The 17,059-nt window shown below is 42.6% G+C and overlaps 1 protein-coding gene across 2 annotated transcripts in view; it reads right to left on the bottom strand.

The window, feature by feature from the left end:
* The window catches only part of NEK10 (NIMA related kinase 10), a 135,376-nt gene that overhangs the window by 36,575 nt on the left and 81,742 nt on the right, over positions 1-17,059 (bottom strand). For both annotated transcript variants that reach the window (XM_084858297.1, XM_084858298.1), the window contains exons 26-28: positions 14,143-14,356; positions 13,118-13,301; positions 12,944-13,030 (exon numbers count right to left, since the gene is read on the bottom strand). In XM_084858297.1, coding sequence (XP_084714423.1) covers positions 12,944-13,030; positions 13,118-13,301; positions 14,143-14,356 — 485 coding nt within the window. The remainder of the gene's footprint in view (positions 1-12,943; positions 13,031-13,117; positions 13,302-14,142; positions 14,357-17,059) is intronic.

Genomic DNA, 17,059 nt, shown 5'->3' with positions numbered 1-17,059 from the left:
ATTGTTGTAAGCTGCCTTGGGAGGGCTCCTGTCCTGAAAGGCAGCCTAGAAATATTTTAAATAAATAATAAATTCATACTGTATTAGTGTTAGGACATTTGCAGGACTTGGGTATGAAGCAGGAAACTGAACTTGTATTCACTTGTGAACAACCACTAAAATCTTAATTGGTTTTAATTATTTGATTTTGGAAAAAAAATCTGAAATGATTAGAAAACAAGATAGTTAACTATTAGTTACATAAAATCAGTGATATTTTAAAGCAGAGAAGGGGAAGTCAGAAATCTGGAAGCATTGGGAGTTACAGAAATATTATTTACATTGTATAGACTTGATAATTTGTTGAATATACTTACATTTTGAATTTTATACTATTGAGAAATAGAATAATATATCATTAGAATTATATAGGCATATTTGAGCATTAGGATTCCTATATCAATATGATTTTAACAAGCTTATAAATTTGGGCTTGAAAATAATTTTGCATATTTTATGTAATTTTGTCTGTGGGTACGGTATGGTTTATTTACTTTAAAAATGATAAACTCTGGGTTATATCCAATGTCACACAAACAGCCCTCTGCTTGTGCAAACACAATTTTTCTTCCTCTCCTGCCCCCTGTACTGCCCAAATTTGCTCTGGAGGTTCCTCTACCCCTCTGGAGTAGATTTGGGGGCCACAAAGGAAGCTGTAGGAGGGAGAAGCAATCAGTTTCGTCAACAGTGTCTGTTCTGCCCCCAGATGCACACCATTGGATATGACTTTTTGTAATTTAAGAAAGTGTTGTGTTTTGGGCTACTGTGGTTTATGAGGTCTTGAAAGGATGCATGGATTACATGGTGTATAGCTCAAAGGATATCTGAACTGTTCAACAGGTACAAAAATAACAATGAAATTTTAAAGAAGAAACTACCGGGGAATATTTATTTAGGGCGCAATCCTATGTAAGTTTAGACACAAAAAGTCCGAAAACTCCCAGCATGGCTGGCTGCAGAATGCTGTGAGTTGTAGGACTTTCTTCTGTCTAAACATGCATTGGATTGCACATTTACTGAAATAGAAAGGTAAAAACATTAAATGTCTTATTCAAAATGTATTCACAATGCACAAATCCCGTGGATGCAATGGGACCTACTTCTAAGAATTTCAGTCCAATAGATCTTTAGCTTGTTGGAAGTGGCTTGAGTAAAAAATATGAGTTACAAACTCAGGAAAATGGGTTATAACAAAATATAACACATCTACAAACATCTACAAACAGATGCTAGAGCAATAATACAAACTATTTGTCTGAAAGACTGACTTCTGAGGGATTTGCTGGTATTATAAAACCTGTACTGCTAATGTCAAGGAAGTAGCAAATCTCTTTTGTCCACCTTCAGATTGTACATACAGAATTAAAACATCTAGCAACCTGCTTGAAAACTATTTCCTCTGCGTTGCCTAATGCCACATTCTCCAAGTTAATGAGAGCTGAACACACACCACAGATGAAATATACTTGTTAATAGTTTAAAACTAATTACTTGTGAATGGTGAATATGCTGGGTATTTTGAGGCATGTGTACATTCATGTATGTCCTGGATCCCTACATTGCAAAACACACCTGCTTGTGGATCCCTTGTCTATCCATGTCTGATTCTCCCCATCTGCCACATGGTGATAGGATCCACTGGCAGACAGGTGTAATCTGGTGCACTCAGAGCACATATTTTACCCCAAAATAACCCTGTGAGGACAAGTCCACAGATAAGTCTTTTTAAAAATTGTTTCACATAGGCTTTTGTCTTTTAGGTTATATATAAGAAAGGATGCTTTGGGCAGAATCTGACAGGGTGCTTACACCCCCACCAATTCCCATCCACAAGTGGTGCTCACTGCTTGCAGAACAAAGATTTAGTGCTTCCAAGGGCAACCAGAAGCAAGCAAAAACGCTCATTTCTGGAATGGGGCGGGTTGCTGGAGCCTGCATAAGGGAGCGCCGTCAACCTGTCCCGATTGATAATCGAGCGTTTCTGCTCATTTCGGAGCTTCCTCTGGGAAGTGCTAAACCTCTGTCGCGCAAGCGGTGGGTCCTGCTTGTGCAATGGAATTGGCAGGACCCACCGCTTATGCAACGGAATCTGCGGAGTGCAAGAGAATCAGTGGGGGCGTAAGCAACCTGTTGTATTCTGCTCTTTATTAGCAGTAGCTTGTATTCACTGAAGGCCTGTCAAAGTACCACAACTACCCTGCATTCCCCACTATCTGAAACACACCACACATACACAAATACCATGCATAGGGAAAAAAATCAGAAACACTACCCAGGATGAATAGCGTCCCTGGAAACCATTAAACCTTTCTGGAAACTTTACTCTGTGATAACTTCCCCACTTGTTAGGCTAACTGCTTGCCTACATCAGAGCATTAAATAAAAAGGCTCTGGCACAAAGATGAATGCCCAGTCTAACTGAACACATATCTGATCTTGTCAAATGGCCTGGGTTGCAGGACACTTTCTCATCCATTTTTTCTATTGGCGTGGGAGAATGAGACTGGGCCTTCCTGTCACACTCATGAGCTGCCTCTGTCAACTTGGACATCTATTCAAGGGTGTAAAATTTAAACAGGATCTACTGTTCAATCCAACGCATGTGGGCCCAAATTACAAAATACCTGGATTTCAACTGCACTCTTCAGGCCTATACACACTGGATGTTATGCACATGCATTCTATTCTAATATTATACCCATGTGTAGAAGTCTGGAGTGACGTGAAATGGCTCTTATTAGCATATCTAGTTGGAACAGTGTCAGTAAACCAACATTTATAATCTATATCCCTAGGTGTTGCTAAATGTTTGCAGTCTTTACCATCTGGATGTTTTATCTGATGCTCACTCCACCTCTTGGGGACCCAAGTATTCTGGGACCTTATTTGGTTTACTTGATTGTTTGACTTGTACTGAGAGACCTAGACTCAAGCTGTCATTGAAAATACTTTTTTCTGCTACTACATTTTCTATTTAAAGAAAGGTAACTTACCTCATGAAAAAGCAGTAACTTTTATATAGATCAAATTAGGTTTTAATTAGATACTAAGACCTATTAACAGCTCTCTAGTTACTGATCTGGGTAGCCAAACAGAAAAAGGGGTATGGGGTGAGTGCACCCCTATTTGTAGAATAGTAAAGAGACATAAAAGCATTACGGGATGCACAGGATTCAGTGATGCTTTGAAGCAGTCTCTGGACAATGTCATGGGACAATTGTCTTTATCACTGGGGTAGCACCCCAAACTGGGACTGGAACTAAATTGAGACACCACTCAAATCATTTTCTAGATGTTCCAAAATAAGTCTGATATGAATATTTTTTATTTCCATTCTTCTGATTTGTTCTTGTTGCATTAAGTGTTAAGAGGTATTTAAAACCTAGTTTCAGTGTGAATTTGAATGTCCTGATGGGATAGACTGGGCAGATAGGATATGACTATCACCAGGATAGTGTGATTATTAACACCTTCAGAGAATCAACAAAGCTGAAGTTAACCTCCATTTTCACAGTTTTTATGTAATGAATGAATCCAGGACAAGGAACTTGATCTCATTTGTGTCCTATTGGCTGCTTGCCAACGTAATCTAGGACACACTGAATAAAAACATTTTCACAGAACACAATGTTAAAGAAGAGAGATCAGTCAGGGGAAAACATTTCTGAAACCTTTATTTTCCTCTGTTGTTTCAAAGGCTTCCCTGTTGATGGCAAGGGTTGTATTGCTAGAAGCAGAGATATTTAGATTTAGCCATGTTTTCTCTCAGCACACAAGAAAAAATGTATTATTTTCCTTATTCTAATCTCTGTTCTATTTGCACTCATCAATTTTTATCGTATTATAAACAAAAACAACACTTGCACTTTTATTGCCTTATAGGCAGGCACCAAATGTGCCAAGCATTTAAGAATAATCCTAGCTATTAACATAAATTGTGAATACAATGTTATTACATTGCAAATAAATTATTTACTCTTGTCCTTGCATTTAGTTTTATCTGGACCTGTTCTGTAGCCCAGATTAAATGACCAGAAATCTGAAAGAGGCTTGAAATGTATCAAAATGTCTTAAACTTTCCCAGAGGCCTCTAGGCCCCAATGGACTAGATCAGCAGACAGTCTGCCCCTCCAGCATGGAATGGGCCCTACCTTTTAACCCCCAGAAGCGCACTTAATGATTTCTGGGTAAACTGGATTAATGTTCAGAAACCCAGTAGACATCTGGGTAATAATCCAGTGTTCTTGGATTAATCACAGTTTAGACCAGGGGTGAGGGATGTTTGCCCAGAGAGAGAGAGAGAGAGAGAAGGAGCGTGCACGTGAGCGCACAAACACATACACACAAAACATAATCATACAGGGTCACAACTATGGCCCTGTGTTAAGGGCAAATTACATGAATCACAATTTACCCTTAACAGTACATTCTATGGCTTATACTCAGAAAATGGATCAGAGGATTGATTTGAAATTTGGCAGCATAGGAAAGGTTGGTTTGAGGATGGTCTGTGAAAATTTTGAGGTAGAAAGGGTAAAAATAGCTTGTTTATAGGGGTTTAAAGTTTGATAAGTGACCTTTATTTGGCATCATTTTTATCTCAGCCTCGGTGGTACTGTTTAGCTTTTACTAACCCCTCCAACCTTGTATCTCATAAAGGAAAAGGGCTGCTGAGGGCCTTGTAAGGATCAGAAAACCCAGTATAGGGATGGTTCAAATTGCTGACAAGGACCAATTCTCTTTTGTTTCTCCCATGGGTCAAAGCAATGAAGAAACTAAAGTCCCACAAAAACAACCATGTGCACATGTGGATATTCAGCTGCAGTGTCCTGGGATGGAGATGACAGTTTTAGAGCAGCATTTCTCAAACTGTGGGCCTTTTTAAAAGCGTAAGTTAAAGTTAACACATTCTGAAATATGGTTGAGTTTTTTCTGACATAGCCACTTTCTAAGACTGTATATGGAAGGATATTTCTTTATTGAAAGTCTAGGGCTTCTTGTTTGAGAGATAGAGTACTTGTAATGTGGAATGGTACGTTCAGTAGCATGATCGCTTCAGCTGCATTAGACTCCATGTGTCTATTCCAGTGAATAAACAAGTCTGGTTAGGTCCACCTCTCTGCCACTAACAGCCATCCAGCGCCAAGGTAGTGGTGAAGCTGGAACTAAACACAGCATAGGATATCATGCCATATGCATATTGCCTAAGAACGTGTCTGTTAAGGGGATGGCCTTAACAGCCATAATATCCTTGCATTTTGGAGCTTGAGTGAACATGGAAAAACCCTTAACACAAGATGTTAAACTGAAAGTAGTTTTTTTTTAACTGAATTTTAAGTTGGAGGTTCTTTATATCTGGAATTAAACTTCTCCCTTCATCTCTGGGCATCAAGTTTGGGTTGCAAGGAGAGTGGGAGGAGGGAAAGCATGTTACAATGTGAAAACAGCAATGTACTTTTTTGAGGCCTGATATAATTTTTAGTTTAGTGCTACTACTGTAACAGATGCCATGGTAAATACAGAGATGACAGTATTTGCTCCCTATTAGACTTACATTCTAAGCCAGTGTTTGTCAAACTGTGGGCAGTATCCAGCTGTGTCATTCTGTTAGCACAAATTATGTTGCACTAGTGGAAACTAGTTTCTGAACTATGTGCAAGAGAAGAATCCAACTAAAGTTACATTTATTTATTTATTTATTTATTTATTATTAAATTTATTAATCGCCCATCTGGCTGGTCACCCAGCCACTCTGGGCGATGTACAACATACAATAAAAACAGTTTAAAACAATAAAATTCTACAATAAAAACATTTTCTAAAATACCCTAACCCACCCCAAATGCCTGCCTGAACAACAACGTTTTTAATGCACGACGGAAGCTCATTAAAGAGGGGGCATGACGGAGTTCCCTAGGGAGGGAGTTCCACAGAGTGGGGGCCACCACAGAAAAGGCCCTCTCCCTCGTCCCCACCAGTCTAGCTGTCCTGGCTGATGGGACAGAGAGAAGGCCATCCGAGGCTGATCTTGTTAAGCGGCCTGTCTGGTGCTGCTGGAGGTGCTCCTTAAGATAGGCTGGGCCGGAACCATATAGGGTTTTAAAGGTCAAAACCAACACCTTGAATTTGGCCCGGAAAACAACTGGTAACCAGGGCAACTCCTTCAGCACTGGAGTGATGTGATCTCGCCGGCGGCTGCCTTTAATCAGGCGAGCCGCCGCGTTCTGTACCAGCTGCAGTTTCCGAACCGTCTTCAAGGGTAACCCCACGTAGAGCACATTACAGTAGTCTAAACGAGAGGAGACCAGGGCATGTACTACCGATGGGAGCAGATGGTCGGGAAGGAAGGGGCGCAGCCGCCGTATCAGATGGAGTTGATACAGCGCTGTCCGGCTCACAGCTGACACCTGAGCCTCCATGGACAGATGGGAGTCCAAAATGACCCCCAGGCTGCGGACCTGGTCTTTCAAGGGTAGCCGTACCCCATTCAACACCATGTCAATGTCCCCCAGCTTCCTCTTGTCTCCCACCAAAAGTACCTCGGTCTTGTCAGGGTTCAGCTTCAGCCTATTCCTCCCCATCCAGCCACTCACCGTCTCCAGACATTTGGACAGGGATTCTATGGCCAACCTTGGTGAAGATTTAAACGAGAGGTAGAGCTGCGTGTCATCCGCATATTGATGACACTGCACCCCAAACCTCCTGATGATAGCCCCCAGCGGCTTCACATAGATGTTAAATAGCATCGGGGAGAGGAAGGAACCCTGTGGCACCCCACAAGTAAGTGGCCATGGGTCTGAAACCTCCTCTCCCAGTGCTACCCTCTGGTACCTGCCGGAGAGGAGGTTTGTGCTAGCATTGTACAACTGCACAACTACTTGCACAAGCATAATGGGAAACCGCTTGTGCAACAGGAAGATTCAGTGGAGCTCCACTAGTACTATTTGAGTTTGCAGACTGACACTGCTGGATAATGCTCTGTGAGTTGGGACCCACTATTGGGTTTCAGCCAACCTTCAGTTGGGTTCCAGTGCTCTTTGCTTGACTGCCTCATGCCATGGCCGCACCATGCTCCGTCCTGTGTCCCCACAGCTGCATCCAGAGGTAATATGAATGGCACCACATATGAAAAGGATGTTGAATCAGACTGATAATCTTCCCAATCAGAGTGTGGCAAAGTGGATTGTCAAGGAGTGTGCAGTTTAGGCTGAGAGGGCACAGAAAAAGGCTGAAACAGTGGAGCCAGAACAGGAGCTCTAACAGTCTGGTCTGATGTAGTTGCTTCTGTATGCCTTTGTGGCAGATCCATCGGTTGCCTAGGAGCCAGTTCCGATGTGGGGCAAAAACATCTCGAGTTCCGATGTGGGGCCTGGATAGGAATGCAGATGGTCTTGGCCAGTCCCGAGGTGATATGGCCCCAAGATATCTCATGTGGTTGTAACAGCAATCTTGGTCCTGTCTTGATCGCCAGTTGTCCCAGTAGGTGTGCCACAAAGGAAAAGACCACTCCAAGTGCCTGTCCCAATCAGACATTGGGGGCCAAGAACGCTTGCAGCGAGATGGAGGGTGTGCCTCCCTTCACTCTCTTCTGTATGGATCCAAGGCAATGGAATCTGCGGATCCGTCTCGGTATTGAGAGTCCTCTTGAGTGCAGAATCTTGAAAGCAGACACTGAGTATCTTCATCCAGTCCTTGACTGTACCACGGAAGATAGAGTCCCTTATCTCACCTTCCAAAGTCAACAGCAGCAGAATCGGTTCCTGGGTTCAGTCACACACTAGTGGGACTGAAGCCATCAGAACTGGTGAGTCCAAGAGCAGTGGAGGGGCCGGTATAGAAGACAAAGATTTCTTTGACTGACCTTTCATCTCCCTTGATTTCAGCTTTTTCTTCTTCTTTCTCTGAGAATCTGATGATGACTTTGGTGTTCTAGCTTTCTTCCCCAGTTTCTTTGGAACTGGAAAAGCAAGCTAACATCCCGGAGTTGGTGGGTCAACCCAAGTCATGGGTAAAGACCAAGCTGGGGACATTGCAGTAGCTGGCTGGGCAGTACTCTGAGAGGCAACTGGAGATCCAGAAGAAGGGGCAGAGATTTTTGTCTTGGGCAAGACCACTGCCTCTAATGCACTCCAAAGCTCTGCTTGGAGTCTATCTGCACGGTTGTGCCGAGCCTGCTTGGTGAAGGATTGGCAGCATGGGTAGGTTTCCCCCAAGTGCCCTTCACCCAGGCACAACAAACAGTGGGAATGACCATCCATAAGAGGAAGCTTACTGCTGCACCTCACACACTTGCAAGAAGGTGCCTTCAAGGCCATATGCCTCAAAGGTGACCTTATGATCATAAAAAGGGATCATGAACTAAAATAAACAAAGGAATAATAGTAAAGAGAGAAATACAATAAGAAAAAAGGAAGAATAAAACCTCCACAACTCTCCAAAAATGCAGTCTTCCAGACAGTGTTCCCAATGAGGCTCACACAATGGTGGCTGAAGAAGAACTGAGGGAATAAGCAGGAACCTGCTAGGGATGTGCACACTGGGACAGTGTGGGAGGGGTTCCTGCCAAAATTCCTCAGCTATAGAAGTTTCCTGAATCGCAGGCACAGAGCCCAAATGTGTGATGCACAGAGTTCATGAAGAAGTAAATGTAAAAGCAGCAGGAGGGAGGGATAAAAAAAATTCTCAGTTGGGGAGAGGGTACTGTCATGTCCTACCACTTTCAGGACAGCCCTAAAACCTGAGGAGACCTTGGAAGCGGAGAAGGATCCTGTGGCTGATCCTGGGGTTATTAGAGTCAAGGGAAGGCAAAGAATGCTGACAGCCTTTCCAAGACCATCACTGGAAGCGGTGCACTACTCAAGGAGCCTGTGGTAGTGAAGGAACCTAAACACCATGACTGGTCCCATTCCCCTGCTTCAGGCCCACCAGGTTCATCCCCAGGACCTCATGAAGAAAGGTGGCAGCAGGTCTGGATAGAAGCTCAGAGCTGGAGACGTAATGCTGATCTGGAAGCACAACAACTATCTTTGAGCCCTTCTGAGGAGGAGGAATGCTCTGGAATAGGGCCCTACTGACACGCCAGGAAGAGGCGGGGCATCAGCACTCCCTATAAAGCTGCTCGGTTGGATTCTAGTCCTTACTGAAGCAACACCATTCTCACTGTGCTCTCTGCTGGACAGTTCTCCTGCTAGAATGATCTTCCTGGTCTTTGAGCTACAGAACTATTCCTGGTAAGGTTGGGAGCTGACTTTCATAGCAGGGATGGCAGAAATGGGACAGGTACAACTTAAGTGTGATAGAAGAAGAAAGAGAAATGACAGGAGATGGGCAAGAAGAAGACTTTGAGAGTCATGTTGCAGTGGGGGGTGGGGACGACAACGATACAAAATAGTTTTCTCTACTTGGAGCACTGGTCCCTAAATTGTTGGTGTTGGTGGGCACATTTGGAATTTTGAAAGAGTGTCATGGGCACTCTGACAAAATGGCTACAAAGGAGGGGCTTGTTCATTCATAAAATGGCTGCCGTGGCAGGAACGGCCAGTCACAAAACACTTGTTTCCCAGAAGGCAAACTGGTGAGACTAATAGAAAAGTAACTAGCCCAAGAACGTAAGTACGAGGGAGAGGCAGAGGGTTGAACTCCAAAATACAAGACCATTCTTTTGAACCCAAATAAAGAGCAGCACTTTGCTTTGCAGCTTGGCAATTGCCCAGTTCAAAAAATATTTTAAAATAATCTTAAGAAATAAAATTGAAATCAGGAGAGGCAGGGAACCTGGTGGGCACATTGATGCCCATAGGCACCATGTTGGAAAACCAGGCTTAAAAGCAAATTAGAGCAGCAAATTCTTTCTGAAATGGGGAGGCTGAGCAACAATGCCTCCAAAGCCAACATCAGTACTTAACCTGAGGAAAGCAGAGTTATGGAACTCCCTGCTACAAGGAAATAGCTATGGCAAAGAATTAAGCAATTTTCAAATAGGTATTAGAGACCAATATAAAATGATATCAGCAATTGCCAGCTGATTATGCCAAATTCTGCCTCCATCTGTCACCATTTTATGACTGGTGGGCTTGTCACCTTCAGTTTTCTCAAGTGGGCCCTGGGGACAGAAACTTTGAGAACCCTTGATCTAAGCAGAAGAGAGACAGTTTGACAAAGGAGCATAAAGGATGGTGTAGAGGAGGGTTTCTTGGCAGTAGAAAGCAGAGGGAAATAAAATGAGGCCATACAATCACCCTACATTACAGGACGATAGTATATAGTACATAGTCAGGCCCCTCAATACTTCAATCTTAAGCTAAAACAATACGTGACCTAAAATGTGTGATTTTCTTTAACTGTTTTTGTAGACCTGCAGTGTTAAAGTTCTAGAAATGCTAATTAAAATTAATGAGTTTGCAGGCAATTAGTGAGACCATATTAGATTTTGTCAATGGAAGTAAAGAGTCTCAGCAAAGAGATAGATGGCTTTCAAACAATGTCGGTTTTTTTACTGTATAGATCAATAGCACAATTAAAACTACAAAAATAAACAATTTATCTGTCACAAAAGGTGTTGGACCCACTTGATCAGACCTGACATGAGAAACAGTCGATGATTTCAAAGGGAGTTGCCACTTTCTCCAAAATAATACTACAAAATTTTAAAGAGGCATTACAAGGATTGAAAAAGTGACTTATTTTTTTTTTACCTTGGGCAACTAGAGAAATTACCATGAAATTAATCTCTTGGTACTGAAGGGTGAAACAGAGAGCCAAAGAGAGCCAAAGATTATTAATATATCTGAAATATGTCATTCTGACTGAAAAAAGGGGGCAATCCCACCGAGTCAGCTTAAAGTATTCCTAGTAGGAATTTATATCCCATGTGATTTGTACCCAAGGATGGGATTTCACAAGACCATAATCATATTGCAAATAATGCAAACTGGTTTTCATCATAGAACTTATACCTTTCCTCAGAATTTCAGTTTTCTTTTTAAAAAGAGCAAGTTCTGTATTCTTCACCCCTGGGGAGGAAAATCTTTAAAATGTGAAAGCTCAGAAACTCAAAGTGATCTATATAAGCATTCTAGGCCAAGCGTTGGGACTGTGTCTACAAGACTTTTTGTCCACCAGTGTTCTGTATTTCACATTACTTTTTCTTATTCCATTTTTTCAAGAAAATGTTTTGCAAAAATAATAACAATCCAACAGAACCCTTTCTGCAGTTCTCAAGCTAAGCAGCCTTTGGCTATGTTCGGATTTAACAATAATCATAGTTCGGTGCTATGGAAATGAGCTTGCAAAAGCCTCAGGTTCGAGTGCTCCTCTTCCTTTCCCTTTTTGAAGCTTTTTCTTCTGTTTTCAACTAACTGCAGTCATTCATTTTATCTGAACTGAGAACTATGGTTACTTTAAACCAGGGGTAGGCAATGTGGTGCCTGAAAGTGCCAATATAACTGGACGTCTTTGTTGGCACCCACCAAGGTAACCTACCCTTCCCACTTTAAAACAAAACGAAACAAAATCAACCCATTACTGGAAGCTGGGATTGCTGTGAAATAGGCAATCTTATTCTTCAAAACTGAAAAATGATCTTTCCAGTTTACTTATGCCATCAGTTGTTCTTTAATTAAGACTGGGGAAGAATGGGGAACTCGAGTTGAAGGGGGAGCTAAGGAGGCGGGAACTAAAAACTAGCTCCCACCATTTCTAAGTGGATCAAGGCTTGCACAGCAGAGGCCTATAAGGCACTGCAGTCCTCTCCACCTGCAGGAGCAACAGCACCTCTACCAGGGGATGGCCCCAGCATGGGCCCTTCAGTCCCGTGCCTCTTGGGAGGAGATGTGCAAAGCTGCCACCTGGGCCTCTGAAATATGCTGAGATACTATTTATAATAAATGTTGCTTCAGTATAAACTCTCTTCATGCATTCTTTCAAACCTGTGAGAACTAAACCTGGGGAAAGACAGGGCAGTTCATACTGGCCCTGCCCCCTGACATCCCCAGTCTGGCCGTGCTAAGCACTAAGGTCTGTAGGGAAGTTCTGAACATGGGTGGAACACCCTGCATGATAATGATCAAGGTCCTTGATAATGCAGGACAGAATGCATGAAGAGGGCCAGTGTAACTTCCATATTCCTAGAACAATGCCATTGGTTGGGTTCAAACAACATGATAATCTACACTGAAGGGCTGAGTATGGGTCAAGTGTGGGCTGTCGTTGAACTGTAGGTTGTTGCTGAACTGTGGGTTATGTTGTCTGAACCCGACTGCGCTAACAAACCATGGTTTGTTAACCATGAACAAACCATGAAGAGAAATCATGGTTTGTTGTTGGGTTGTGAACTGTGGGTTGTTCATGGTTAATATGGGTTGTTAGCACGGCTGGGTTCCGATAACACGATAACCCATGGTTCAATGACAGCCCATACTCATACTTATTGTGTTGTCTGAACCCAGCCACTGTGAATCAGGGCTCACCTCAAACTACATCTATAGTACCTGGAGGAAACTTCTCTCAATCCAACTCATGCAGGGTGTTTTGCTGGATCCAACCTATTGTCACTTGTCTCCCTGCAGGGGCTGGAAAAAATATAGGAAAAGGATTCTACCACAATGGCAACAGTTAAATCTTAGAACATATGTTCATATGAATTTGCTTCACATGGATTTGTTGTTGATCTTAGCTGCCTGATATTTGAATCCTGTGGTTCTTCTCCCTCTGCCTGAGGCTGTTTTATTTGACTGTCTCAACACCATTCCAAAATCCAGGACCAGCACCATACTTCCATGCTGTCTCAATACCTGCTCAGGTGCATATATCAAAATTATTCAATCATTGCCCCGACTTCAAAATCAACTGGTGAACTTCCAACTAACAATACTGGAGATTAGAACTGTTGCTTAAAGAAACTTACCAAATGCTGATTCTTTAAGAGGACTTGAACTAGAGCTGCTAGAAGTATCTGATACGTCCAGTTCATCATCTAATTCTGAGAAGACATCTGTGCATAAAATTAAAAGTAGACATGACCCTTTGTATCCAAATTCAGCTAGAAGTGCTGAATTTTTTTTAACTCATTCATCAGTACCTTTGTCTGAGTTTTCTAAAGTGCAGTTATCATCAGACAGGGTTTCATTGCAGGTTTTCTCTTCATCTTTTCCAGAGGACGGGTGGAAGTTTTCAGTCAGCAGATCAGTGTTTTCAGAAAATTCACTTTTTAAACTGGCTGCTCCACTGCTACTGCTGCTGAGACTTGACTTCTCGTAATGTTCCTGCAAAGGAAAATAGAAACCATTTCCTTTGACAGGTGGCTCCCAGAAGTCCAGTCTAGGTGCAAGGTTCTAGCAACAGTATTAATTTCCTTCAGCTTCTATTAAAGCTTTTTAGAAACTCTGTTAACACAGCATTGTATAAAAACATGGCTGATTCAAACTTGTGCTTGGGGAATACCATAGGATCTGGACCATGTATTTTAATCTGCAGGGTAGGGATGGGCAACTTGTGTCCTCAAGATGTTCTGGGATTTTGGGATTTGTAGACCAAAACATCCGGAGGGCCACAAGTTGCCCACCCCTGCTGTAAGTGAATTAATGATGTTGGTACAGCAAGACACCAGACTTAGACAGGCTGATTTAGTTTTTGATCCTTTCCAACTTTGATTGTATGCTTTTATTAGTTAGCAATGTGGCTCTGTAAATGTAACTGTGCTTATGTTATTAGATCCAAATTAAGAAGAGGAGAATTTGGTGTTTCGGTGTCCAAAGCTGGTGATAGTTTCCACTAACTGAGAGAACCAGAGTTGCACATGCAGCCACCACAGTTCTGTTCAATGTTGGACACAGAGAAGCACTTTGGTGGCTGCACATGTGAAGTTTTCTCTCTTCTTGAACTTGAACAGCCATTTATCTGCACTATGTACACAGATGTATGCTTGATAGCCTGATGTAAACATTATGTCACATCCAAATGACAAGCATGAGAGCAGGCCAATGCTCCACCATACATACAGTATTTCTGCATTTCCAGCTAGGTAAATTGGCCCAATGAATCACTGGATTCATATAATAGGGGTTGCATTATGTGTGACAAAATAACCTTAATACATTTACTTACCTGAGAGAATACAGCAAGGTGATGGTGACATGTCGCGGCATTCCTATTGGCCTCCATGAAATATCTCTGAGTACGCTTTCTTTCACGTTCCAGTTTCTTCTCCAAGACAAGTTGGGAGGTTGATAAGCCTTCTAAATATTTCATCATAGCATCTGATATCATTGAACTGACCTCTACTATATCAGGACGACTCTCTGCATCAGGGGTCAAGCACCTATGGGGAAAAAACTCTATAAAGCAATCTAGAATGATGATAACCAAAACTTACCTAGATTGAAGTCCCACTGAAACCAATGAGATGTACATTGATTGATTGATGGATGGATGGATTGAAGTAATTATTTTATTAGATTTATTAGCCACCCATCTGGCCAGCTACCCGGCCACTCTAGATGGTCTGTCTATGCACGTAGATTTGGGAGGTCAAGCCAAAGGACATATCCCAGAACAGTTGCAAAGACAGGATTCTTGTGTACATTCTTTTAGAAACTCATCTCTTTTCTGGGACGTTTACCAAGTATAGCCTTGTTTGCACCATTCCATAAGTTTTGCACGGTAAATGTTTTAAAGATTTTCCCAATAGAGGGTGGGAAGAATTGTAGGGTATGTAGTGCCTCTGTCCTGGTATGGCTTTTGGCTTCTAAGGAGAAGGAAGAGGGAACTGCAGCAGGGCATAGAGAAAGCAGGAAAAGAGAGTAAAAGAAGGGAGAGAAAGAAATATTACCAGTCCTTTCTTGTTACTCTATCTGGAAACCAGAAAAAGGATGATGATTCAAAGCGGTGTAGCAAAAACTGTGCTAGAAGAACCGCAAACTTACAGGTGGGGAGAGGAGACTCTTTAGGGGAAGAAGCAATTCTGGAACCCTGGCATTCAGAAATACCCTGAATGTCAGGGTATTTCCTAAAGAGCTTGATCCTATGAGCTGCTACATAAGCACATCAGATAGTAGTGTAAAAGAGTCCATCACCAAGGAGACACAGCTGGAATCCGGTCTGCGCCAGCAGTAACCAGAACTGTGACAGCTTTATCTCCTGGTGTGCCATGTGTGCCATTTAGAAGCCAGGGAACCAGGATGACCAAAACAACCCTGCTAACTTTTTTCTTTAGTAGGTAAGGGCTTTATTTATTTATTTATTTATTTATTTTACAGAAACAGGACGTTTTGTCTGGTCTCCACTGTAACAGTCACTCTTAATGATGTTGCTTTTTCTTCACTTTGTACAGACTTTGTTTTGAGTTACAAACCCCAAAACTTGTTATAATTTTCATTTTAGAAATTCTCCTCATGAAATAAATCATAGTAATCATTATTAGGTTTATTTTATAACTACTATGCATAACTAAACCCATCCCATTTTCTGTACTAATAAAGCTTATTTCCATTTTTCATGTTGTTATCTATTTTCATCTTATGTTGTAAGTTGTCAGCAAAGTGCTGGAAAGATCACTTGTGATAACTGAATGGGATTTCTCTCAGTGTTACACCAAGTAAATACTAATGGAATCAGCCAATTCCATGCTTCTTTTGAAAGAACACTTCAGATCATTACAGATATACTAGAGGTCTGAGAGCATTCTTTATGGCAGATCATGATCATAATACCGACTTGCCCCTGCCCCATTTGAATAAGTATGTGAAATAAGGTCCTTTCAACTTCCCATCCTCCGGCCATGTGCATCTCCCTGCTTATTTTCTCTACCAGTTTTTCTTCCCCTTTCAGACTAGTCCACCTTCCATTCTCTTCTTCTCCTCATTGCTCTGAACCATTTCCATTTTTCTTTCCTAGGCTCCTTATTTCGATTACCCCCAGTTACTAATGCCCCTTTATAATATCAGAGCAACTCGGCCAATGGCAGACAGTGGAGCTTAGGCCTTCTGAAAACATCAGTGACATCAGAAAAGCCTAGCCAGTTACTGACTTCAGCATCTTCATTACAAATTTTCATAGGTATGAGCAAGAATGCAACATGGAAAAGATCAGAAACTTTGCTAGTGTTTACAGTCAAAGCTCAACCAAGTTCCAAAAGTAATTTAATTCTTAGGAAAGATCAAGTGAATAACGCAAGCAATTCTTCATGTAAGTCCAATGTTGCAGGGAGTCTCTAGAAATTCTGGATCAGACTAGGGGTGTGAGAAAAGAAGTATAAAGCTGGAAGGAAAAATGTATGAGGGTTGGGGGTAGGGATGTACGAAAGTCAGTTACCTTTTCGCAGATGTGATTCATGGTGGGGGGGGGAGGCGCTCCGTCCCTCCCCCCAGAATCCTCCCTGGCCGGCTCTGCTCCACGGCGGCTCCGCAGAGCTGCCGGCCAGGGCCATCCGCAGCCAGAGTTCCGGCTGCAGCCGGGCTGCTGTGGCCGCCATTTGCGTCCTGCCAGGCTGCCGTGATAGGCTACGTAAGTATTTACATAACCTATCATGGCAAAGAGCAGGAACACAAACGGCGGCTGCTACACAGCAGCGTAAACGGCGTAGCAGCTGCCGTTTGCGTCCCTGCTCTTTGCCGTGATAGGCTACGTAAATACTTACGTAGCCTATCATGGCAGCCTGGCAGGATGCAAATGGCGGCCACAGCAGCCAGCTGAAAGACCAGCCGCCGGAGCCACCGCCACCCCAGGTAAGTTTTGTTCCGGGGGGGTTCTGCGGGGTGGCGGGAGACCGTTCCGCCATGGGTTTCGGGGGGCCAAATGCCAGTGCATTCGGCCTCAGTGAAATCCGTGGCGGAATTCTCCGCCATCCCTAGTTGGGAGATCAAGTGGTGACAGGGAGAACAGATAGAATTTGGTTCTCAGCCATATCTATCTGTTATGTTTAGGAACTTTCCCACCCTGAACTAGAAGCTGCATTCCATTTTTAAAGAATGCCAGCCGAACATCAAGTGGATGAGGATGCATATACGCATGACCAATAACTGAT

Source organism: Heloderma suspectum, chromosome 5, assembly GCF_057233095.1.
Source record: "Heloderma suspectum isolate Gila_16-S chromosome 5, 16-S_ref, whole genome shotgun sequence".
NCBI classification, from domain to species: Eukaryota; Metazoa; Chordata; class Lepidosauria; order Squamata; family Helodermatidae; genus Heloderma; species Heloderma suspectum.
The sequence above is the reverse complement of the archived record's forward strand: the minus strand, read 5'-3'. Positions and strand labels throughout refer to the sequence as shown.